We start from the raw sequence: 25239 nt of genomic DNA, 5'->3' as shown, positions 1-25239 counted from the left end.
TTAATTTCTGTCTTTTGCAAGTTAACATAAACACATCTCTGCTACACTGGATGATTAGGTGAAGTGAGATCTGACTCATGAAACGTTATGCAGGAATAAGATGCCGCTGGGTTTCTGTGTAAATTTGTTGTAACAGCTTAATATGGCTACCCCTCAGGAATAATTTTGTTTTAAAGGTTATGCATGATGAAGACAGGAAGGAGATGTTTTTTACCAGGGCCTACTTTAAGCCTGAGAGATCAAGAAAATAAGCAACAAGGCATTCCACCTATGCGTAAAGAATAGCAGTGACCCATAGCAAGTAATAAAGGTGGTATTTGTTAAACCAAAGTTAAAAGGAATGACTCCTGGCTTTGGTATCCAAAAGGCCATCATATTCAACATGTACAGTTAAAACAAGTTACACAATCACAGATTCATTGCGATCTGCATTGAATCACTTTTTTAAAAATTCAGTGTTAAAAGGTAGGTTTTCACTGATCACTTTGTTACTTTGACAAGTTCATTAAATCATATAGTTTACAAGAATATACTAGCTTGCAGCGACCAACATTAGCAATGCTAACCTAAAAACAGTTTGGCCTGGCAACAGCAATTAATAAGCACGCTTACCATCACAGCAGGGTTTTTCACAGTGATGCATGGAGTTGTCGCTCGCAGGGCTCCACTTATTCCATGGTAGTATTTAAAACAGATCTTTATTTCCGCTGGAAAGAAGAAAGCGGGGACGTGAGATCCACATTTAACAGAGGTAGTCAGTGGAACAAGTGCTTTTGTAGCAACTGAAGTCACAGATCACTCAGAACATATAAATTATAACATTTATTTGTGAAAGCTAAGAGCAGTTAGCCTGTTACTTTAAAATAAACCTGCCTACAGACTGGCTATAGCTAGCACATATTTAGACTATTTAAACATCGCCTAAGCCAAAGGAATTTTAGATAGAGATGGGAACAAACCAGGAAAAACTGAACTATATGGTTCGTGGTTTGTCAAATTTCATGAACCACAAACTTTCACGAACCTGCCCCTGGTTCATGAACCAGTTCGTTTGGTTCGTGAAAACGGCACATCCAGGTCAGAAAATCATCACTTCCGGGTCAGCACAAGGTCACTGCCGGGCCAGCAGAAGTTCACTTCCGGTTCAGCAGAAGGTCTGCAGGAAGTCCATCCCCTGTTGTCTAGGAAACTGACTGATTGGCACCAGGCTGTCTGCAGAGACAAACCAAAAAACGAACCAAATGAACCAGCCTAAAAGTTCATGGCGATTCGTCAGAAATGGGATCTGACGAACCGTGGTTCGTGAACTACGAACCAGCCTGGTTCGTGCTTAATTTTGGTTCATGTTTCAGTTCATGCCCATCTCTAATTTTAGAAGCCTGCATCTTTCTATATTTTTCTTGCTAACTGTTTGCAAGCACCTGCCTCTACCATATCCCCTGCCACAATCGTATGCTTCAATACCTAGGATCAATACAGTCTGTCAGGGCCTGCTCGGTTCTGTCCTCAATGTTGGAGAAAGACTCCTTGCAAGGTGGGATTGTGTGAATCCTTACAGTCTCTGTTACATCCAAAGCTCTTGCAACCCAAAATCTCCAAGGGAAGAATGGTAGCCCTTGGGATCCCATTCCCTGGGTGGGGGCAGGAGATTCCCCGTTTTCCCCCTTTGCACCCCCCCCCCAGCACCATTCACCTGGCCGGCAACGGGAAAGGCGCAGGAAGAGATTTCCTGGGCATGCTTCTGGGGCATCGTGACAACATCACTCCCAGGAGTGACGTCATTGCCCCGCCCCCATGAGTGCTCCTGCGCTTCACAGTGGGCTGATTTGGGCCCCTAATGGGCCAAAATTGGGCCTGTTTGAGGCCCAAATCAGCCCGCTATGAAGCACGCATGCACTCCTGCACGCACACAATAACATCACCAAAAGTGACATCACCAGAAATGATGTCATCATGGAGCTGCAGGAGACAAGCATGAAGGCAGAAAGGAGGAGGAAAGAGCCAGGTTTTCCCCCACTTCTGCCAGGAGGGTAAGGGGAACCTGGCAACCCTAGCTAGCCCTCTCTGCCACAGCTGCCTACCATTCAAAAGTTACAGCCAGAAGCAGATCAAGAGCCTCCTGAGTGGTTGTTTCCACTCCAGTATCTCCACAGCTTCCCCCAGGAACAAAGGTGGAAAAGAGCTGGAGCTGACAACTGGTGGAGAAAAGCATGGCTTTTCGGAAGAAGATATAAATCTCTAGGTCTGGGCAGGATCAGGGACCTAACTCTGGCCACCGAAAAGGATGGGGCCGCCACTTCCCTTTATAACCCCCCAGCTGAGCTTCAACCTTTGTTGATTCAACAGTTCCTACAAATCAGCCTGTGCTTACCCTGGCCAGCCCCTTGCCGAAAGGGCTCCAAGCTCTCCAAGCACTTGCATAGGTGACTGGAATGCAAAAGTAGGAGACTAAGCAGAATCAAACACTGTTGGAAAATTTGGACTAGGATCATGAAATGAAGCAGGAGAGCAACTCATAGAATTTTGTGAAGCCAACAACCTGTTCATTGCTAACACAGGCTTCAAGCAACCCAAAAGACAATTGTATATGATTGTATACATGGAAATCACCAGGTGACCAATACAAGAACAAAACAGATTACATAATTGGAAGTAGAAGATGGAGAAGCTCTATTTTCTCTGCAAAAACAAGACCAGGAGCTGACTGTGATACAGATCACGAGTTGCTAATATCAAAAATTAGAATAAAGCTGAAGAGAAAGAACAGATTTGCAATGCTAAATTTAATTTATTGTTAACCAGAACTACGGGCTGAAACCAGAGATACTATCAAGGGAAAATGTGCAAAGACAATTCCTGTAGCCAAAAGAAAGGAGAAGCCTAAATGAATGGCTAAGGAAACTCTTAAAATGGCTAAAGACAGATGAGAAGCAAACGCAAAAGGTGACAGAAATAGAGCCAGAATTCTAAATGCAGCTTTTCAGCAACGTGCATGCAGAGACAAAGAAATCAATTACAACAAGTAATGCAAAGAAATAGAAGAGAACAACAAAAAAAGGAAGAAAAAGAGATCTATTCCACAAGATCTGGGAAATCAAAGGGAAATTCAAGCCATGCCTTGAGATGCTAAAAGATCAACACGGAAATTCAGAATCTGATCAGGACAAAATAAAGATGGAAACAATACACTGGAGAACTATACAGAAGAGATGTAAGGATGAGAAATACCTATGAAGACGAATCATTTGTTGAAGAACAATCAATCTTAGAGTAATTGGCCGAAACAAAGATTGAGACTTGGAAGAGCAGCTGTGAGGGAATTAGAAGAAATCCTTAATGATAAAGATTTCTCTCTGGGAATCAAGATCAAGATAATCCACACTATGGTATTCCTCATTACTATGTATGGATATGAAAGTTGGACAATGAAGAAAACTGACAGGAAGAAAACGGATTCATTTGAAATGTTGTGCTGGAGGAGAATTTTGCAGATACCATGGACAGTTAAAAAGACAAATAAGTAGATTCTAGATCAAATCAAGCCTGAATTCTCCCTAGAAGCTAAAACGACAAAACTGAGGCTATTGTACTTTGGTCACATCATGAGAAGACAGGACTCTGTGGAAAAGTCAATAATGCTAGGAAAAGTGAAAGGCAGTAGGAAAAGAGGAAGATTCAAAACGAGATGGCTTGACTCAATAAAATAAGCCAGTTTGCAGGATCTGAGCAAATGATAGGACATTTTGGAGGTCTTTCATTCATAGGGCCGTCATAGGTCAGAGGCGACATGACGGCACATACACACACATGGCTGCTAATTCCAGGATGAGAAATTCCTGGTGATTTGGGAGTGACACCTGGGAAGGGCACAGTTTAGGGAAGGAAAGGACTTCAGGGTATAATTCCATAGAGTCCACCCTCCAAAGCAGCCATTTCTCCAGGGGAACTGATCTTTGTAGGCGGGAAATCAGTTGTAATTCTGGAAGACCTGGAGATTGGCAACTCTAGCAGGACCCTATAGCCACCCATGAATAGGACAGATTCAACTTGAAGAAAAGGGATGGCCAGGTGCACTTTCTGAGAACCGTGCTACCAAGAGGAGAGCAAGTGCAGGCATCTAGTTATATTAGTGAAATATCTCTGGATTGGAAGTTGAGTTCCCGGGCCTTTAAAAGTGCAAAGTTATTGAGTAGCATTTTAAAACGGTAACGGAGGCCACACATTTAAGGACGTTTCAAGACCAAGACAAAACCTTTTATTCAGGGTACTACCCAGGGACTTCATTTACTTTTTAGATACAGGAGTTTGTTTCTTCTCAACTATGCTTTTGTCTCAAATATTTGGCTGGAGGAATACAACAATTCAGAAATGACAGCTGTAGTCAACCTTTCCACATCTGCTCGGCTGAAAATGATGATGCTTCAAAAATGTGAAAACTTTTAGGCTACAGCAATAATGAGTCATTTGCCTTCTAAAGCAGAAAATGTGAACCAAAGTCATACAATTTTATTCTTTGTATGATTACGCTGAAGCTGTGTGTGGGGTTTTTTATTTTAGATTACTGTGAATCATACTACAACAGCTATTATGTTAGGGTTTTAAAAGATGAGTAAAGACATGAAAAAAAACAGTGTTACCTAAATCAAGTAGGATTTTAGTCCAGCAGCATCTTAAGAGACCAACAAGATTTTCAGAGTGTAAGATTTCGAGAGTCAGAGCTCCCTTCTTCAGACATTAAAGTTTCTACTGCAGACCAACACAGCTACCCATCTAACTAACCTAAACCAAGCAGGAAATGATTGGCCTTTGCATCTTATGTGATACCGACAGCTAGAGATTGGAGCTTTTGGATTTTATTCTTTGTACACTTGTGCTTACCCATTCATTGTGTGGCAGCTTTGTGTGTGCGCATATGAAGTTGCCCCAAGACTGGAATCAACCAGTACAGGAGTTCCATTTGTGCATGGCAGCCAATGATCTCCCAGCTGTAAACTACAAAATGGAGCCTTGTGGCAAATTAAAGACTAATAAATTCACTGGAATTACAATACGTATTAGTCTCTCAGATGCTATAAGATGCCTGGTTGTTTTTTGCTGTAATAGGTTGATGTGGTTTCCCCTCTGAGACTCACAAACTGAAGATGTCGACTTTCAGGACCTCTTCACACATTACAGAGTATACAGGCTGAGCCTGAGACCCTGTGTTATACTAGATGTAACACAACCACATGGAGTTTTGTTCCTCTTCAGCTCCTGAGTGTGTGGTGCCATATTGAGTTCAGGACCATGGTACATATACAAAAGGGGGTTCAGGCTTCCCCTCCTCCCATTCCCACAGCCTGAAATAGTCCTAGGAGATGAATCATATCAACTGTGCTGTCGTAGCCACGTGGTTAAGTGGTTCGGCTGCAAATCAGCACTCTATTGGTTCAAATCCCACTACTGCCATGAGCTCAGTAGGTGACCTTGGGTCAGCCACTCCTCTCAGCCCCAGCTCCCCAGCTGTATTGTGGGGATAATAATAACACTAACTTGTTCACCCCTACGGTGAGGCACTAGTCTGTCTAGAAGAGTGATATATAAACGCAGTTATTATTAACTGGGGAAAATAATCGTGTGGAAATGAGATCAAGAGGCAATTATGAACAATGATCACATAAGAGTATTAAAACAGCAGTACCGGACTCAGGAGATACAAAGTCATTGTCTTGGGGGGGGGGGGAGGTTACTGAAATCTGTTTAATTATTTGTAGTACTTTCTATATTTTATGAAAATTGTTCTTTTACGAGTCTGAAAAGCATTCAGATTCTGTTTGTAAGCATATTATATTAACAGTGTTCCAGGGCAGGTTTTTTCCCTTTTGCAGTGTTTACTACCCAAAAAAAATTACATTGGTTGTTCCATACCCTATAAAAATATAATTCATAGGATGCTGTTATAACGTTCATTCTGCCCTAGCTGTGACCAGCTACATGGTGGCATCACTCAGAGCTACTCAAAAATAATAAAAAAGAAATATATATAGCCCCGAAATAGTAGCCAATCAGCACAGCAAAAGGTTTGCCTACAAATAGAAGGGGAAAAAAATACTTCTGAGAAGGGGAAAAAATGTTCATGAAAAGCGCACACACAAATTTTAGCCCAGCACTAATATTTCAAGATGAGCAGCCGTGATACCCATCTTCAGATACCCAGGTATCTGAAGAAGTGAGCTGTGGCTCACAAAAGCTCCTACCCTATCACTAATTTTGTTAGTCTTATAGGTGCTACTGGACTCTTGCTCTTTTCCACTGCTATTATTTCACTCATTCTGATTTCCGAACAGCATGGGCCAAAGCTTGTGAAACAAAAGTGAAACGAAAATTCCTGCTTAGATACAAATATTATAGAAGTGACCTGGCAAGCCCCTACATGTTAGCTTTATTTAAATCCTATCAATAAAATGTGAGTACCCATGTCCTTATTCATAGGAGGCAAAGACACATTCAATGCGCTTAAAAGTGCTACAGAAAAGCAATCTGAAAGAGCAGTTTCCATCATACACCAAATAATGAAAATCCTGGGGTTTTTTAATTGTTGTTGTTGAATTTCCACAGCCCAGACAAGAGCGACATTTCATGCAGATATCACGTTTTAATCCGTGTGCAGAAAATGGAAAGAGGGACAGCCGGCATGCACTTCTGGGGGGGATTAGTGCCGAAGGAGAATGTCTGCTGGCAGATGACAGGCAGAGGGCACCAGTTCATTGCAAGAGCAATCCGAATATTATACATCACTGCTGTATCACTCTTTTTTTTTATCGTCCCCTTCACATCCTTTACATATATTCATGCATGCAGCACATTCAAATGGTTGCATCCCATCTGCACTGGGATTCTGGGTGGAAGCCTCTTTATTTCCCCTACAGGTGTGTATTTTCAGGGAAGATGAATTATTTTCTTCAGAAAGCCAAGGGAATTTTTAAAAAATGGTCTTCATATTGCTAAAATAATTCTTAAATGTCCTGGCACGTCTAGAAAAGCAAATAAATTTTTGTTTTGTTTTGTAGTAGGAAAAAAGTGTGCCTCTTTACATCAATGCATAGCTATTTGACTGATTTTCAGGATAAGGAAAAAAACAACGAGCGGCATATTTTATTTCTTGACTGATGGCCGTTGGTTACTAGATCTGGATGTTAAGAGAAAACTGAACTTGGTAGAGGATGAAAAGGGAATTGTGGACTAAGAATTTTGGAGCAAGTGTGCTATAACTTAAAACAGAAGCCCAGTGACAAAAGACATTTATTTTAGGGTAAGCGTTTATGAGTCAGAGCTCGCGTCTTCAGATGTATGGAGACTAAATCATTTTGGGAATTCATATAGGGAAAATTACGAAACTGGAAGGGAGTTGAGGCAGACGGGGCATAAATCTTTCCAGTGTGCTCTTGTATATAAGGAACTGAAACGAGTTTTGTTATTACACATAACAATAAATGAACAGAATTACACTTGAAAGATTTATGATGGGATCCACACCAAGCCCCTCTCTCAGTTCCTCCTTCCTCCTTCTCCTCCCCTCTCCGCTCCCTTTTGTAAGAATTCCCCCAAACGATTTCCTCTTCAGATCTCTGGACAAGTGAGCTCTGACTCACAAAAGCTCACGCTGAAATAAATGTCCCTAGTCTTTCAGGCACCACTGGACTTCCATTTTATTTTGCTAAGACAGTCTAGCACGGCTACCCTCTGCTGCAAATTAAGCTCCAGGGCAAACTATGAGGCATATGGAACCCCTGAGGAAGCTCCTTTAACAGCTATCCTATGGAGACAGAGAGCAGGCGCCAGCCTGAACACATGAAGCTGCCTTATACTGAATCAGACCATCAAGTCCTTCAAGGTCAGTAGCTCTCCAGGGCCTGGGGCAAAGGACTTTCAATATCACTTGCTACCTGATTCCCCTCCCCTTTTTCTAAACTCTGGCTGCTAGGGATTGAACTTGGGGAACTTCTGCTTGCCAAGTAGATGCTCTGCCACTGAGCTATGGTCCCTCTGGAGGGGGGTGTCATGAGTCAGCCAGGATGATAGCGAGGACTCAGGAGGAGTCCCATGTAGAGATGGGCACGAATCAAATTACGACCCAAAAAACCACACGAACCAGGCCGGTTCGTGGTTCGTGAACCAGTGGATCATGGAAGCTCACTCCCACGAACTTCCACAAACTGGTCTACTGGTTTGTTGGGTCGTATTTAAAGGGGCAGTTTAAATGGCCATTTCCCCAGGGAAATGGCCATATAAACTTTTCCTGCCGCTTGCACATGGCAGGTCCCTTTAAACTATCAGCTGGCAGGCAGGGATTCCAAACCCCAGCCCCCCCCAACGCCTGCCAGTTGATAAAGGGACCTGCCGCTTGCAAGCAGGAAAGGGCCCTTTAAACTGTTAAATACCCCTTTCCCTGCTGCTGCTAAGTGGCCAGAAAGGGGCATTTAAACCCTACGAACCACGAACTGGTTCATAACTGGGCCCATGGTTTGGGGTTTGGGGGGGGGGGTTCGTGCCCATGTCTAGTCCCATGTAGACATCCCTGAGTTAACAGAAGCTGACCAGCAGGATAACGAGCTGCAGGTTTGTCAGGATTCATAACCAAAAGCTGGTGCAGAGCCACCAACACCTTCCAGCCCTGATTCAGCAGGTGAAACTCAGTTGGCCATTCCCAGCCCTCCAGTGTCTCTACATCCTTAGAGTGCTGCAGGCCGAGGCTGAGAACAGGCGAGACGGCAAAGTGCATGCCTCCTGGCCCGACACCAGCTGCTTGCTGATAACAGATATGAGTAGCTGCAGGATTCTTCTGAGCAACTGGCTGCCAGCCTGACCCTTAGGCATGTGGCTATAAAACCAGCCAAGAGAGGCTGTTAGGTGTGGGCGCAATATGTATGATAGATGCTAAGCCACAGGCTCTGCCTTGTCTGATTCTTGAAACCTGACCTTGGACTGAATGACTCTGCCTTGCCCGACTTCTGGCACCTGGTGCTTGGAGCCTGCAAGCCAGTACAGGGGGGCAGGAGCAGAGGTCTGATTTTATGCCACAGCCAGGTCCAAGATCCTTATGCTCCTAACCAAAAACTCCAAAAATTTATTCTGTCAGACCCACTTATTCTACTGGTTCGGGTTGAGCACCCCGCTCTCTCTCGGAATTCCAGTTAGAAAGCATCTTATTAAAGAAAAGGGCATAATGAAAGTAAAGAAGAGAGGGTACCTGTCCCCGTTTACCCCATTGCGTCCTCCACCTCCAAGAGCAGAATTGGATATTAAAACAGGCATGGGGAAACCAAGGTGAACAGCCCCAGCTTGAATATGGCCAAAGGTCAATTTTAGCCAAAATTGTAAAATGGCCATTAAATCTATACAGTCTGATTCCCCGTGTGTATTTTTTTAAAAAGAATCTAACACCTAAGCCTGGGCCACACCAGGCAAAAAGAAGTGAAGTTCTTGGAATTTTTTTTAAAAATCAAGCGTTCTTAAAAACTCATCCGTTTGCATTTATTCACCAGATTTTTAGAAACAGACTTTAGAAACAGCTTCAGCAACATGTTGCCAAAAAAAGTGATAAAAGGAAATGTCCAGACATTTTTCTAACATGTTAACTGTCATCTATATTCAAATTTCAGCCCATCCATAACAAACCGGCATATGTTCTTGGGCACACTCTTCTCAGTTTACTTTTCACTATCCTCTTAAAAGATTCTAGTTTGACTGCAAAATAAACACATTCATTCTGTTTGCAAAGAACTCATTTACAGATTCTTTTACATTATTAGTTTGTCACTGCCAATATCACTTACCTGTTCAAATTCTGAGAGGAATTTTCCCCTTTTCTATAGGGAAAGACTTTGTGTTTTTAAAAAAAGTCACCTGAAGGAAGAAAGCCTGCTTCCAGGTAACAGATAATCAACATAAATCTGGTATTATTAAGCATACTCCTACTTACGTTCCATAAAATAGGGGCCAGGTTCAATTCGCCATACAATTTGACCTTTCTGTGTTCCGGTCACACCACGATTCTTGGAATCCCAGAAGTTTGCTGGTGAATTCTCATCTGAAAGGAGAAGGAGGGAGGGGGAAGGCTAGCCACATCACATGACTATGATCTCAGGAACCCCCTGCCATATCAGGGGAAGGTCAGGAGCAGAGATATAATATTTCCAGAAATTTTGAAGCCATGAAAAAAGTTTCTCCCCAAGATTTTTTTTTTAATTAAAAAGTTAAAACTGGGTGGGGGGGATTGAAATATACGCAATGATTACATTCTTATCAACCCTAAACATACTGTACCACTTTAACAACATAAAATCCATCATTTATACCAAGGGTAGAGAACCTTTTTTCTGCCGAGGGCCAAGTTTTCATGCAGCGTGCAGGAGAAAGGGCGCTTGTGTCCCCTTTCTCCCTGCCACCACTGCTCTGGCCCGCTCACAGTAGCAGCAGCGGCAGCAGCAGCAACTCTGGCACCAGTACCCCCCATTACTGCTGCCACCACTTGCTCTCACCGTGGCGGCGGCACAGGCCGCTTTCGACAGTGCTGCAGGTTGCTCTCGGCGCTGGCAATAGCAGACGGTGGTGGCAGTGAGAGTGGCCTGCTTTCACTGCCTCTGCCGCCTGCTCTTGCTGTGCAGGAGCACACACCCCGGGGAGGGGGCGCCCCAGGGAGTGCACCCCCGCCAAGTGGGTAAGTGGGAGCGGGGGGGAGGGGGGATTGGGGCTCATCTCTCTCCACTGGCCAGTCCAAATGACTTCGGGCCGGACATTCCCCACCCCTGGTTTATACCTTAGTTGGCAAATAAAAGTATACTACTTGCCATATTTATGTGTTTCAAAAGTATAAATGCATTTGGCTGTTTACAAACAAAATTATGACTATACCCAATATCAGAGAGCTACCAAACAGCTGGATCAAATGCTGCCTTAGCATATGCATCTTTGTTTTTGCCAACAGAGAGGAAAAATAAAACGTGAAAAACAGGAAACATGAATTTGGTCCCCCAATAAAGCAAAATATTATTTATTTACTTCCCGAGAGTGATGTCATTGCATTGCCCTGATATCGCTCCCACACTTCGCAGTTGACCAATCGGGGCCCCAAAAGAGGCTGTATTGGGCCACTGGGGCCTCAACTGGCCCACTGCAAAGCACACACATGCCTACAAGACAAGCCGAGTAGGGGGGTCCCCTCCCACTGGGAGGGTAAGGGGACCTGGCAACCCTAGCTGGAATGGATATCTGTTGCTCTGTTTTGCTTTAGTTTGGGAACAAAAGAATTTAAGATGAATTTCTTGACAAATTAATATTTTAAGCACATTGGCAAGGCCTCCATTTCGGACAGAGGCCATGATTGCTTCTCTAGATCCTGAGAACTCTCCTATCATATCTGCATGTGTTCCTTATTAGCCATGCAGTCCAGTTATTGAAAGCCTCCACGGAAAGTGAAAGTGATTCTCAGTCTTGAATGCTCATTATGTGCTGTAATTAATTACTGTCCAAGTCGTGCTGTTTTGATGGGCAGCTTGTACCGCTACATGGGTGCAGGGTTGCCAGTTTGAAGAACTAAATAAACCAGACCCCAGAGTTCCCTGGCGTGATGACATCACTTACAGAGTGATGTCATTGCTGGACACTCCCTCGGTGGTCAAGCGGCTAGGGAGATGAGCGGGCCCGCTGCTTCCTAGACACAGAGAAGGAAGCTGGGCCGGGTGATCCTCTGGTGTTCAGGCTGGAAGCAGAAGGAGGGGGAGGAGACAGAGGTGGTGCAGGAGGCTGGGTGGGCCAGCTGGCCACTCCCATGGGACTTGGGAGTGGCGCTGTCTGGAATCAGGGGGGAGGGGGAGCTAGAAGGCCTGCTGGTGCTGCTGCCACCTAGTGGACGCCAGTAGCCAGCCACCCGTCCTCCCCCACACTGAAAAATTCCAGATATTTATATGTCCAGTATTTTAATCGTGTTTCCCCCAGACAGTCCCAGAAAAAAACAGACTGTCTGGGGGAAAACTGGACACCTGGCAACCCTACATGGGTTTACAGTGCAAGGATCCAAATATTTATTTTGTTTTATTTTGTTTATTTCAAATTTCTATTCCGCCCTCCCTGCGAGCGGGCTCAGGGAGGATAACAACATATTAAAATACAATAAAAAATTCATCTACATTAAAACATTAAAACAACAGTGTATTAATACGCATTTAAAACAGGATGGTGGACAACCCTCACAGGGAGGGTTAAGATTTTATACACCCCTTTTTTCTGGATGGCAGAGGCCCTGCCTCAGCCATATGCCTGGCAGAACAACTCTGTCTTGCAGGCCCGGTGAAAGGATATTAGGTCCTGCCGGGCCCTGATTTCAGCAGATAGAGCGTTCCACCAGGTGGGAGCCAGGACCGAAAAGGCCCTGGCTCTAGTCGAGGCTAGGCGGGCCTCCATGGGGCCAGGGACCACCAACAGCTGTTTGTCCCCTGATCGGAGTGTCCTCCAGAAAATATATGGGGAGAGACGGTCCCGTTGATACACTGGTCCCAGTCCGCACAGCGGTTCAACCACACAAGGTTCAATACCAGAACCTTGAATCTGATCCAGTACTACACTGGTCACTATGGTAGAAAAAGAGTTATGTTGTCACACATGTTCGGTCCCAATCATATCTAAAGTGTGTGTGGGATACCATTTAAAAATGCCGAAGGGCCATGTGGCTAGAGGACTTCTTATCTGACTGCAAGCCACTGCCCTGAAGGTGGAAAATAAATGGCTGGATAGCCAACGCTCACTTTGTTTGCTCTCCAGAGTTATGAAACAATGCACTGAATCAATACAGATCGCTCCTTCTGTGAACCCTTGATCTTCTCACTCGCAGCTCTCCTCCCCAGAGTCTATTATCAGAAATCCTTCCCCCACCCCCAGCTAGTATCTGACAATGGAAGTAAAAATGAGCAGGGAATAAAGCAACTGCAAGAGGTCATAATGAGAAAAATACAATATGAGAAACAGATAATGTAGTTTCCAGCACTCCTTGAAGAACCGGGCCTGCTGAAGTGAAATGTAATTTGGGCCACAGTACACAGAATCCACTGAGATCAAGAAAGGTGGTAATTTTGCATCTGGCCTGAGAAAGAGAATATTTTTGCTACATGTTTGTCTTTAGCTGGCAAAAAATTCAAGTACGTTTGTGCTATTTTTGAGATCAACACTATCCGCCTACATGTTTCCTTGCTAGCTACCTGCTGTAAATTGTTTCCCATACTATAAAAAATACCGTTAAACACCACTGTTGCCGCATTCCAAAAATGACAAAACTGGAACTTCGCACCATTAAAAAGAAAAAAAAAAAGGAAGCACAAAACAGTATATAGATAATAGATATAATCCTCAACTGTGTCAGCTGCTGAAATCATAATTCTGAAATACCCAAAGAAATAAAGATATTACTGATAATGGCTTATCCAATTACTGATAATGGCCCTGTCAATTTGTTTCTGCAAAGTTACTAACCAGGACATGCAGTTAAGCATCATATTGCGTAAGAGCTCGATAGCTTACTTGCAGGTAATGAGACAGCTATAGCCAAAGGCAGCTTGAATACGGCCTTCCAAGTAAAACCAAACACAGCTAGAGAAATAACGAGCTATGACAACACAGCAATTGTTTACGGCCTCAGCCCCCAGTCGATTTCTTCTGGAGTAGCCATTTGGGATTTATCTGGCCTCAAATATGCAATTTGAGAATTTCAAATTCAGAAGACGAAGGCTGTGCTTGGGTCTCTTTGCTTCTTGCATACAAATCTCCAAACAGCTTTCCAAAACTCAAACAGGAATTTAGAAATACAATATGTATATACAATACACAAGTGCAATCCAAGTGCTGCTTCATTTTCTCAAAGGCACTGAAAGCTTCAGCTATTGTGGTTCTTTCATGTCATCATCGAACCAACTAGGGATCCCAGACCCCCGGTGGGGGTGGGGAATCCCCGCCCCTGCTCCACCCTTCCCGCCCCCACTTACCTGAACGGCGGGGGGGGGGGCGCCCCTTCCCTGCAGGCTCCGTCACAGCACTGTGCGCTCCCGTGCACAGCAGCCACTGGGATCGGGCCTGTTTTGGCCTGGATTGGGGCCACTGCAGAGCATGGGAGTGCTCCTGCGCTCCGCAGCGCCTGAAAATGGGCCTGATCTGTGGCAAAATGGGCTTGTTTTCGGGCTCTGTGGAGCACAGGACCACTCTTGCGCTCCACAGTGCCTCAAAAACAGGCCCGATCCATGCTGAAACGGGCCCATTTTGAGGCGCTGCGGAGAGCAGGGGGACTCCTGCGCTCTGCAGCGGCTCAAAATGGGCCCAATCTGCAGCAGAACGAGCCCATTTTCAGGTGCTGTGGAGCGCAGAAGCACTCCTGCACTCTGCAGCGCCTCAAAGACGGGCCCGTTTCAGCGCTGATCAGGCCCGTTTTGAGCCCCTGTGGAGCCTGGACATTCTCCCAAGGGCTGCACAATGACATCACTTCTGAGGTGATGTCATCACAACTGTGGGGGCACGCACGTGCACACTTCGCCTGCGCACCCCCCTCTCCCCAAGGTAAGTGCCAGGCCCTTATCTGCCACCCGGAGGTTGAGGGGGCCTGGCAACCCTATAACCAGCTGAAACTGTAAACTGGGAAGTGAATCTGAAGCTTATTTGTTTGTTTGTTTGTTTGTTTGTTTGTTTGTTTGTTTGTTTTTGTTTGTTTGTTTGTTTGTTTGTTTAATAGTCCACTCTCCCTGCAAGCAGGCTCAGAGCAGATTCACAACACATAAACACATACAATAAAAACATTGGTAGTAACTGTGCTAAAACATGATTTAAGGTATTTGTGTTGTACAGCTAAGGCATTAGCTACACAACACACATCCACACGCACATGCACACTTAAAAGGTTAAACACTGTTTGAGGATAGTGGTTTAGTAAGTGATGTTCTTGCCCTACAGTCACAAAACCAAACTTTCATTGATTGTTCAAATCCATCCCATTGATTAGTTACAAGCTTGTAAGGGTTTTCAGCAGTGACATTATTATAGTGTCCCTTGGTGATCTAATTTATAATTTCACTTCAGAATGTTTTCACGTATGGCATATGAATGCATGTGTGAAGTTTGTCATTATTTGTTTATACCATTCGAAGGGGGTAGATTAATTTATCAGCTGCTTTCTATACTGGCTCCAATATTCAATTAAACTGAGCTTTTTACACAATAATGAAATGATCAGAAATTGGGGAGAAATTAAGTTAGGGTTAGAAGTCAGCATTTTCTGGTGCCCACCAGGCTTGTGCTATTTATTATTATAGTACACTTTTGCCATTGCTTTAATTAAAATTATGGGAAATGGTGAAGAGTTTAGGATTAGATTTTGTGGTAACAATAACTATAAAATACGTTGATTAAAATACAAAACCTTGAAAGCTGAAAATTTAGGAATCTAAATTTTGAGGCTGACATCTATAGCTAAGGTTGTCAGGTTCCTCCTGGTGGGGCCTGAAGATCTCGAGAAATTTACAAGTGATTTCCAGACTACCGAGATCAATTCCCCTGGAGGAAATGGCTTCTTCACCAGGTGGACTCTACGGCACCATAGCCCTCACCTTCACAAATTCCACCCTTACCTTCCAGGAATTTTCCAAGCAAGAGATGGGAACCCTACTTAGAGCCAGAGAAAATCTATTCAACAGCATATTTAAGTAACCTCAGTGATAACAAGGACCACACACACATGCCAAATCTATGCATGCTGGGGAGACTGGAAAGACACTTTTAATTTTTTAAACTACTGTTCAGGATTTGTGCTGTTCTGCACCAGTGAAGTGCTCGGTCCTACTTCCTTTAATGGGCTTTATAAAGCCAAGCAATCCTATCTCTTTTTGATATTTCTGATCTCTTGCCCAGAAGTCTTTCAGAGCAGCTTAGAGCAAAAATTAATAGAAAACCTGAAAAGACATACAGCGACAGCACTGCTCACCCTACTCCACTGGACGTCCTCCTCATTTGCCTGATGCCACCGAAACTTAAGTTTCCTAGTCACAGAATTTAGATCTTAGAAGAGGCAAGATGTCTACTGTAGAAATAGGATGTGCAACTACAGCATCCTTTCTCAGCACCCTCAGAGCTTTTAAAGGAGCAACATCAACTCTGTTTTTACTGTTGGCAAGCCTATGCAAAGAGTTTTTATTCTGATTTTAATAGTGCATGTTTTTACTCATTTTATGTCAGTGGTTACTCTCTAAGGTAAGTGCTGATGGTCTCCTGAGAATCCTATAAAACCTCAAGTTTTGCCGCATATCCTACCTCATCCCCCACAACTAGGGTTGCCGTTCCTCCAGTGGGGACGGGGGAGCCCCTGCTCCCAGTCTCCTCTCCCCCACCACCACTCACCTGGCCAGCGGGGGAAAGGTCCGGGAACAGGCCCCCGACAGGATGACATCACTTCCAGAAGTGTTATCATTGTGTTTCACCGGGAGACCTCACTAAAGGTAAGTGCTGCTGGGTCCTCCCCCTCCTGCTGGGAGGGAAAGGGGCCCTGGCAACTCTACTCACAACTGTTACTATTTACGGATATGAAGATTGCCCCTGTGGTAACAAATGCACAAATTTGGCCACCCAAGGGACTTTGGGATTGGTGTTTCTTGAACAGCAGCCCCACCCCATCAGTGCTATGTGAAAAAACCCTTTTGAAACCAAGTAGTTTATGGCAACACTAGGAGTAGAGGTGGGGGGAAAGACAAAAATCCCACTGGGAATGTCTAAATAGTTCTTTGAATTCCAGCGGTTATTAATTATACAGGACCATCTTCCTCCTTCATCCACCATCAATAAGACCTTTCTGTCTACTGTTAAAAGTCTTGCCTCTTTTCTGGTAGTCTCTTGTATGGACAATGATATGTACTATCACCAGCCATCCCATCTGATTGTGTGCGAGCATGTGAGCAAATAAGCGAGCAAGAGAGCGAGAGAGAGACTCTCTATCAGGTCACCTTAGTTATCAGGGAGAACACATACAAAGCAGCAGAGGATATACGAACTGCTTGGCAGACTTAACAGTTATCGTCTGATAATATCCACACCCATATTCAAACATGTTTCATCTAGATAATTCAGGCAAGGGCTGGACATCATCAATTCAACCATGGCCTATGACCGGCTGATAACGATAAAAGTTTATATTTTGCCATTTGCAAGATGCAGCCATCTTAAAGGACTTTTTAAGTCCCACGGATTTCAATGGCGTGAACTAAGTATTTGTTTAACACTACTACTGAAATACTTTGGGCTTTAAAAACTCTTATCTTTGGCTGGATGGTGCTCCATGATTTTACTGCACTGAGCCTGGTTCTTTAGCGAAAGTTTGGGAGACACACTCCAGCACTGTTCTTGTTTGGACAAAAATAGCAAACACCACAAACTATTCAACTTCAGTAAACATTCTGCAAGCAGCTTCTCTACTACTATAAGGAGAGTCAATACCTCCTTTTTGACCGTTTGAAAAAAAATACAGAGATTTCTATACTTTAACAATACATAAGTCTATATTGTTTTCCTGCAGGCACAAACAAGCCCTGATTTGGATAGCCCAGGTGAGCCTGATCTCAGAAGCTAAGCAGGGTCGGCCTTGGTTAGGAATTGGATGGGAGACCTCCAATGAAGCCCAGGGTTGCAGGGGCAGCCAATGGCAAGCCACCTCTGTTAATCTCTTGCCATGAAAACCCCACCAGGGGTCGCCACAAGTCATCTATGACTTGCAGGAATTCTCCACCTCCACCAAGCACAAACAAAATAAAGTACCTCTTGGACCAGCTGCAAAAATAAAGCCAGTGTGCTGTAGTGGTTACAGTGTAGAACTAGGATCTGGGAGACCCAGGTTTGAGTCGCCACTCTGTCATGGAAGCTCACTGGGTGACTTTGGACCATCCGCCTAATCTCCTACCTCACAGAGTTGCTGTGAGGATATGACCAGCGTTCTGTCCAATCCAGCATCCTGTTTCACATACTGGCCAAACAATTGCCCTGGAGAGCCAACAAACAGGACATAAAGGCACAGCACTGGTATACCAAGGCTTCCTATCTCTGATTGTGGAAGTTCCCTTAACTCACCATGGCTAGTAACCATTGATGGACGTAACCTTCGTGAATCCATCTAACCAAAGCCACCTATGTTCATGGCCATTGCTACATCTACTGACAGTGAATTCTACACTGTTATTACCTGTTCGGTAAAGAAGTATTTCCCTTTTACCTACACATATTGCCCATCAACTTCATTAGATGACCCTGAGTTCCAGTTTTACAAAAGAGGAGGGAGGAAAGCTTCCTCTACCCACTTTCCTCAACACATGCGTAATTGTATAAACCTTTCCCATGTTCCCCTTTAGCCGCCTTCTTTCTAAACAAAAGAAGTCTCAGAGTCTCCAGACTTTCCTCATAGGAAAAGTGCTTCATCCAACCCCTTGATCATCTTGGTTGCCATTTTCTATATTTATTCCATCTCCATGATATCCTTTTTGAGATTCAGCAACGAAAACTACACACCATGTTCCAAATGTGGGTACACCATTGCTCTATACACAGGCATGACAGTATTGGCTGTTTTATTTTCAGACCCTTATCTCAATAATCCACAACATGCCGTTTGCCTTTTACACCGCTGCTACACACTGATACTACAGTTTTCATGAAGTTATAAGCCACTTTGAGTCCCCATTGGACATAAAAGTGGGATACAAATATCTAAATAAAAAAATAAAATCATTACAAAAATGAGCAGATTTATCCATGTTTTCCATATATGAATTATGTGTTTTTAAAAGAGGCCATGTTAAACACATTTCAGTCAACCTGCTCTCCAGTTCTAGAGAAAACTTTGGTGGTAAAATCCTAATAAACAGAAAAGGTTGGGATAAGTATGTTTAGCACTGTTCCAACAGATTGCAACCCTGCCCTTAGTTAGTTTCCCCATTTACTTATTTATATCCTAACTGCATTCTCCTCTTTCTCTTTCCCCCAAAACTGACTCCCTTTCTCCCACCCCTTACAATACTCCCCCTCTATTCAACCTTTCCCATTGTTTGTGATATGTTCATTAAAAAACATATTTCAAAAGTTGGAGGGAAATGCATACATTTTTAAAAATCCATTCTGCATAAAGTTATGAATCTAAAGCACTTGGGGTTTATATCCATTTGAAATACTGAAAAGTAATCCAAATAAGCTGCCAGAATCCAGGACTTGGCGTCAACTCCCTTTTCTCAGCATCTTGGTGAAAAGTCTAAGTAACGAAAGGCCTCTTAAAATGGAAACGAAAACCCCCAAGACAAAGCATACTGGGTTCAATTGAGCCCAGACCTTTTAACTTTAAACATTAAACCATTTGAATTTGGCACATACTTTTTGGCTGCTAGATGAGTTTAAATAACTGAAGCGGTCCACAAAATTTTTTTATTGAGGTTACCTTTCCCAAAGCAATTAAATCGTTTTAAATGGAGCCATCTATATACTCTCACAGTGCAACCCTAACACTTTCTTGGGAGTAAGTCCCACTGAACAGACCCGAGTAGGATTCTGAGTAAACCTATTTAGGATCGCCACTTTGCTCCTTTCTAGCCTTACCTGATTTATCCTGCAGGGGATGTCGTATGCTGACGGCTTCAGTCCATTTCAGATCAGTTTTATAATCTGGAGATATTCTACAATATAATTGTTGGTTTTTTTTAAAAAAATAAGGTTTATGCTATCCATAGGACAACTCTCCTCTCCATTTTAAATAAAACATTCTCCTTGAAAAAGCGAGTCCTCGGACACAGTGCCATCCTCTTACTGGCATCATTATAAATTTGTTTGAAAATATTCTTCTCCCCTGTTCATCTTCTTCTTGCTTTCAGAAGGCACTCAGGAGATTTTAAGAACTAGCCACACGAGTCTGACCCTTCACAGACTCTAAGGATCTAGCGAGTCCTTATCTCTGTCTACCATCACCTCCCACTGCCTCCTTCAGATTAAGTTATTGGTAGCCACTCCCCTTTGAAGGGTACAGGATGCCTTCTCCATCCTCCCTCAGTTTCCTTCCTTTACCGTTTTCCATGGGAGCATTTCTGAAGTCCAGGGCAGCATCGTACAGATTGAGATAAACAGGGAGAATTTTTTTTAAAACCCAGAAATGACAAGCACATTAGTCATAAAAAGCAAACACAAGGACAATCCGTTTCTGGGACCAGTTGCCTCTCCTTCAGTGAGGGACTATAAGGAGGCCTAATGTTCAGTCATAGATCCAGAGGAGTTAACCGTGTTAGTCTGTAGTAGCAAAATCAAAAAGAGTCCAGTAGCACCTTTAAGACTAACCAATTTTATTATAGCATAAGCTTTCAAGAATCAAGTTCTCTTCATCAGATGCCTGATCAAAATCAGGCATCTGATGAAGAGAACTTGATTCTCGAAAACTTATGCTATAATGTTCAGTCTTCACACTATATGCCAAGTTTCCCTACTGCTACTATATACTACTACTACTACTACTACTACTACTACTACTACTACTACACTACTACTATATACTATATAAATTACTATATAAATACAAAAACAAGGAACATGTTGCCTTCTACAACACCAGATTAAGAGGACCTTGGACTATACATAGCTTTTTTTTAAAAAAAAATCTATAGGACTCTTCATGAAGGTCAGCAGGCAAGATCTCCCAATCACAGAATATCTCTCAAGAACAACTGACCAAATTGCCACAAGATTTTGCCAAATCAACCTCTGCAGTTAGATCACCCATTATGGCTACCAGAAGAAAGGGCAGGCATGAATCTTGATTACCACATCGTTGAGGGCCTCGAGCTCTCCTAAACTCACCCTGTGGCTGTTGAAGTTAAATTTCCACTGATAAGATTAGAGACAGAGAAGCTCCAGACTTCTGCCCCACCAGCCCTTCTACCATCCAAGGCTCCAGATGTTGCTATAACTAACAGAGAAAACACATCTGGACAATGCCGTAACACCAAATCATTTCAGTTTTCACACATTAAGGAGTACATAGATTGGGTTCAGTGCCCCCAGCCTGAATCCTGTGTAACATTCACACATGACTTGTGGGTTCTCCTAAATGCCTGTGCAGGCAAGGTCCAAGTCGGATTGTAACTGCGGCACATGCGGCAAAGGGACTTCAGCCTCTCCTCCCTGCACTGTTTCCCCAATCTGCAGTGGTCCTAGGAATGTGCTATGGGGTCCATTGGGGAAACCCATATGTATACTCATGGCTCCCTCAACAGGCCAAATAGCATGCCCAGAGGCTCGTTTCAGTCAGGAATATCAGGACGGGAAAGCTGAAGCTCCTTCTTCAGTTGTGATCTGAATTGGACACCATATATGGTCAAGAAGGGCACCCCAAACCCAACCAACCTACTCTGTAATGTGTGAAGAAAAAGTGCTTTGACCACCTAGAGCCCTTGTCACTAACTGAGCTCTACATTTGCATGGAGCAACACGCTATTCCTGGGACTTATCCTTGGTCTGACAGAACCTGACTCACCGCATTGCCTAAACACCAGCTCTCTCTTCTTGATATCTGCCTGCATCTTACTACCTGCTGTGCCATGCTCTGTTTTGTCCTCTACCCTGTAAACCCTCAAGTCTGTCAGGACAGGACAGATTGGATGTTACCTTGTAGTGACACCACATGAACACATGAAGTTGTCTGAATCAGGCCACCAGTTCACCAAGGTCAGTATTTCCTACTCAGACTGGCAGCATCTCTCCAGGGTCTTAGGTTAAGGGCTTTCCCATCTCCTATGAACTGATCTTTTTGACTGGAGATGGCGGGGATTGAACCTGGGAGCTTTTGCTTGCCAAGGAGAAGGTCTACCGCTGAGTTACTGCCCCTCCCACCAAGTGATGTTTGGAGCCACATCCTTCAAAAACGTGCTGAAATGCCTTAACTGGTTGGCCAATACGCTTGAACCTAAAAGATGGTTTTTAGGATCACATCAGAGAACTATAATGGAAAGATAAATATTATATACCTTTACAGGTAATGGAAGATGTTGTTGAAGAGCAAGATTTGAGTCCAGTAGCACTTTAAAGACAAACTACATTGCCAGGGGCCGTTTCCAGACGGCTTACCTTCCGCTGCTCCATGCCGCAACGCCGCGGCTCGTGCTGTGGCGAACGCGAAATATCGTGTTTTCTCCGGCACGAGCCGCGACGTTGCGGCATGGAGCGGCAGAAGGTAAGCCGTCTGGAAATGGCCAGGGTATGAACCTTCGAGAGTCAAAAGCTCTTTTCTTCACATCAGAGTATTTCCATAGGGGTATGGAAATGTTTCAGCATTAGCGTCGTCTCAGTCGTAAATCCCTCAGAAGCAATTTTCAGTTCTAGCCTTCAGCTCTGAAATATGTGAAGCAATAAGAATAGAAAGGACACTATTTGACATCTGCAGGAATGCTTCTGTACCACTGAGGGATCATAACCAACAGCTGTACACATCTGGGGTTAGACTTTGTAGCGCACAGTATATTATTTCCAGATTATATTAAATCCCAGCACCTCTCATCTTAAACTCTTCGTGACTTCAAAGATGTTATGTTAAATCAAATCACGAACCATTAATATTTGAAGAGTAGCCAAATGCTTCATTGACCCAGAAGCGGACGGGCAGCTTCAGTCACTGGGGAGTTCCCTGTTTATCTTCCAACAACAGTTGAAAATAACATCCTTGAGTTTACAAGCAAAAAGGAAACAAAAGAAATATGACAGGTAGGAGCACAGATATTAATTATAACAGAAACCCACTCAGGTTGGTTAAGCTGAAGGAATTCATCGGGACCCTGATTTCTTGTCATTTAGGGCATAGTTCCTTTAGATTAGAGGTCTGCTACCCTTCCAGACACAAGACACAATCTTAACCTCTATAAAGCGGCACAGAACTAACTACACAGCAAGTCTGTGACATCACAGTTATATGACAAGAAAGTGGGGAGCCAGAATTATGCAGCAGTATCAAGGCCAGGTCAACGGGCAGATCAAGAAAACTGGGAACACAAGCTAAACTCCAGGAGGTGTACCGCAGGGACGAGCAGGCAAAGAATTTGATGCCATCTCACTACCCGGCTGCTCCTCTGAACTTGCATGCAAAGAGAGGCGGGAGGTGTGAGCCCTTGGGCTCTCTGCAGGCACATTAGCCACAAGAAAGGCAGTTCTCCAGATGCTCACAACCCGGCAGGTGTGGTTCTGCAATGCACATTTTAAAAATTTATTTATTTATTACATTTCTAGACTGCCCTCCCCGCCGGATGGGCTCACGGCGGTGTAACAACATACAATTTATAACATACAGTTTAAAACAATAAAAACATTATAAATAAACATTTAAAACATTATTCCATGTGCAATAAAATTTCTCAAACAGCTGGTATAAATATTAAAATCCAGCATTTTAGGCGCAGGGCTTGGCTCTTAAGTCATGATCTGCATCACACTTATGGGCTCCTGCATGGGTGGTGGACGGTCTTCAGTGGTATGGCCGGCAAGAGGACAGCCCCCACCAAATGCCCGGTGGAACATCTCTGTCTTGCAGGCCCGGCAGAAAGATAACAAATCCCACCGAGCCCTAGTCTCCTCAGACAGAGAGTCCCACCAGGTCAGAGCCAGGACTGAAAATGCTGGATCCTGACTCTTAGATCCTGACTCTTGGAAAAAAGTCATGGCTGGCCAAATCCCTTTGGGGGAGCAGGGGATCTCCCCCCTCACCTTTGGCTCCCCTTTCTCACTACAACTGCTGCCGCTAGCAGGAGAAAAATAATCTAAATTAAATCACTATCAGGCAATGGCATGACGTTGCTTCTGGGGGGAAACCAGAAGTGTTGTCAGTCCTCTAGGAAATGAGGGAAATTACAGTTTTACCATAGAGTCTCTGGCAACTCATAGAGAGGCATAATGTCAGTTCCAGGTTTTCCCTGGAAGTGACATCACACTATCACTGACAATCTCCCCCATATCCCCAGGCAATGCGCCTGGCAGCTCTACATAAAAAGCACCCATTTAAATGACAGGAGCTCAGATGTCCTCAGTTAAGAAATAGCAGAAGCGGCTTCTTACACTACACTGATAGCGTGGGAGCAACTGTAATGCGAGAGCAACAACTGTGAAATTCTTTTTTACATTACAGGAGTAATGTGAGAAGCCCCAGTCATGTGGAAGGACTTAAGTTGTGGTTGCTTCTCCAGGCTAATACTGAACTAGCTTTCAGGATGTATGATGCTTCCATGGGGAGGAGCATGGACCCCTCCCAATGGTTTCCAACGTTACTCCAGTAGCACAGGAAAGAGCGTTGACACAGGAAAGAGTGGTGACACAACGGCTCCCATGAGTCCAGCACATAATAAGAAAAGGGTCAAAAAGAATAAAAGATTAGATTTTCCTGAAGAAACCCTACTCAGCGTTTGATGACTCATGAATTAACGCGAAAAACATTGTGCATTTCTGGAGAACAACAATAGGAAATGAGGTCTCTTTTTTAGCAGCAGCTATGGAGCGTAGCTGTGAGTTCCTGGCAAACAGCTTGGGCTTGCTATGTGGCAGAATGCAGGCCTTTATTGTGAATGACGTTTCACCTTTTGACTATTAGGCATAAAACGGTCCAGTTTCCAGACTGTTGCAGCTACGTGCGTATCCTAGAATAGGAAAAGCCATGTGTCGAATTTCAGCTTTCTGGGTGACCTGCAAGTACAGTCACTACTTGGGAGAGCGCTTTGAGTTCCCCATTTTGAAAGAAAGGTTTACAATGGACCCATTTTCATAATTTTCAGGTCGGTGATTTGTGTCAGTATATTTAAATACCAACTTTTAGGCTTATGGTAGTGTAGGGGGTGCCCGACAAGTGTTTTCAAAAGGTGGGTGGAAGCAGGTGGATGTTCTTAATTATAACTGTTCGATAGACAGGGAAAAAATTAAAGATTATATGCAAAAGTTTAATCAAAATTAGTCAAAAATACATTTTGAGATGCAAAGATCTTAAATGCTACTTGAGAACAGAATAAACAAATTAATCAAATTCATGTCACATATATAGAATCCATTAAGAATTGGTGCTTTTTTATAACATCTAGGGTCATTTTGTGAAACACTAGATTGGACAAAAAATCTTGGCCAATACTGAATGTATTTGCTCTGAGCAATAATTCCTTATGACAGATACTTTCATTGGTATTTTGGCTC

At 43.7% G+C, this 25239-nt stretch overlaps 1 protein-coding gene across 1 annotated transcript in view; it reads right to left on the bottom strand.

Annotated features, from left to right (window-relative positions):
- The window catches only part of HECW2 (HECT, C2 and WW domain containing E3 ubiquitin protein ligase 2), a 264692-nt gene that overhangs the window by 115875 nt on the left and 123578 nt on the right, over nucleotides 1-25239 (bottom strand). Inside the window, exons 3-4 of the mRNA XM_054972580.1 lie at nucleotides 9962-10069; nucleotides 613-707 (exon numbers count right to left, since the gene is read on the bottom strand). Coding sequence (XP_054828555.1) covers nucleotides 613-707; nucleotides 9962-10069 — 203 coding nt within the window. The remainder of the gene's footprint in view (nucleotides 1-612; nucleotides 708-9961; nucleotides 10070-25239) is intronic.

Source organism: Eublepharis macularius, chromosome 2 (genome assembly GCF_028583425.1).
Source record: "Eublepharis macularius isolate TG4126 chromosome 2, MPM_Emac_v1.0, whole genome shotgun sequence".
Taxonomy (NCBI): Eukaryota; Metazoa; Chordata; class Lepidosauria; order Squamata; family Eublepharidae; genus Eublepharis; species Eublepharis macularius.
The sequence above is the reverse complement of the archived record's forward strand: the minus strand, read 5'-3'. Positions and strand labels throughout refer to the sequence as shown.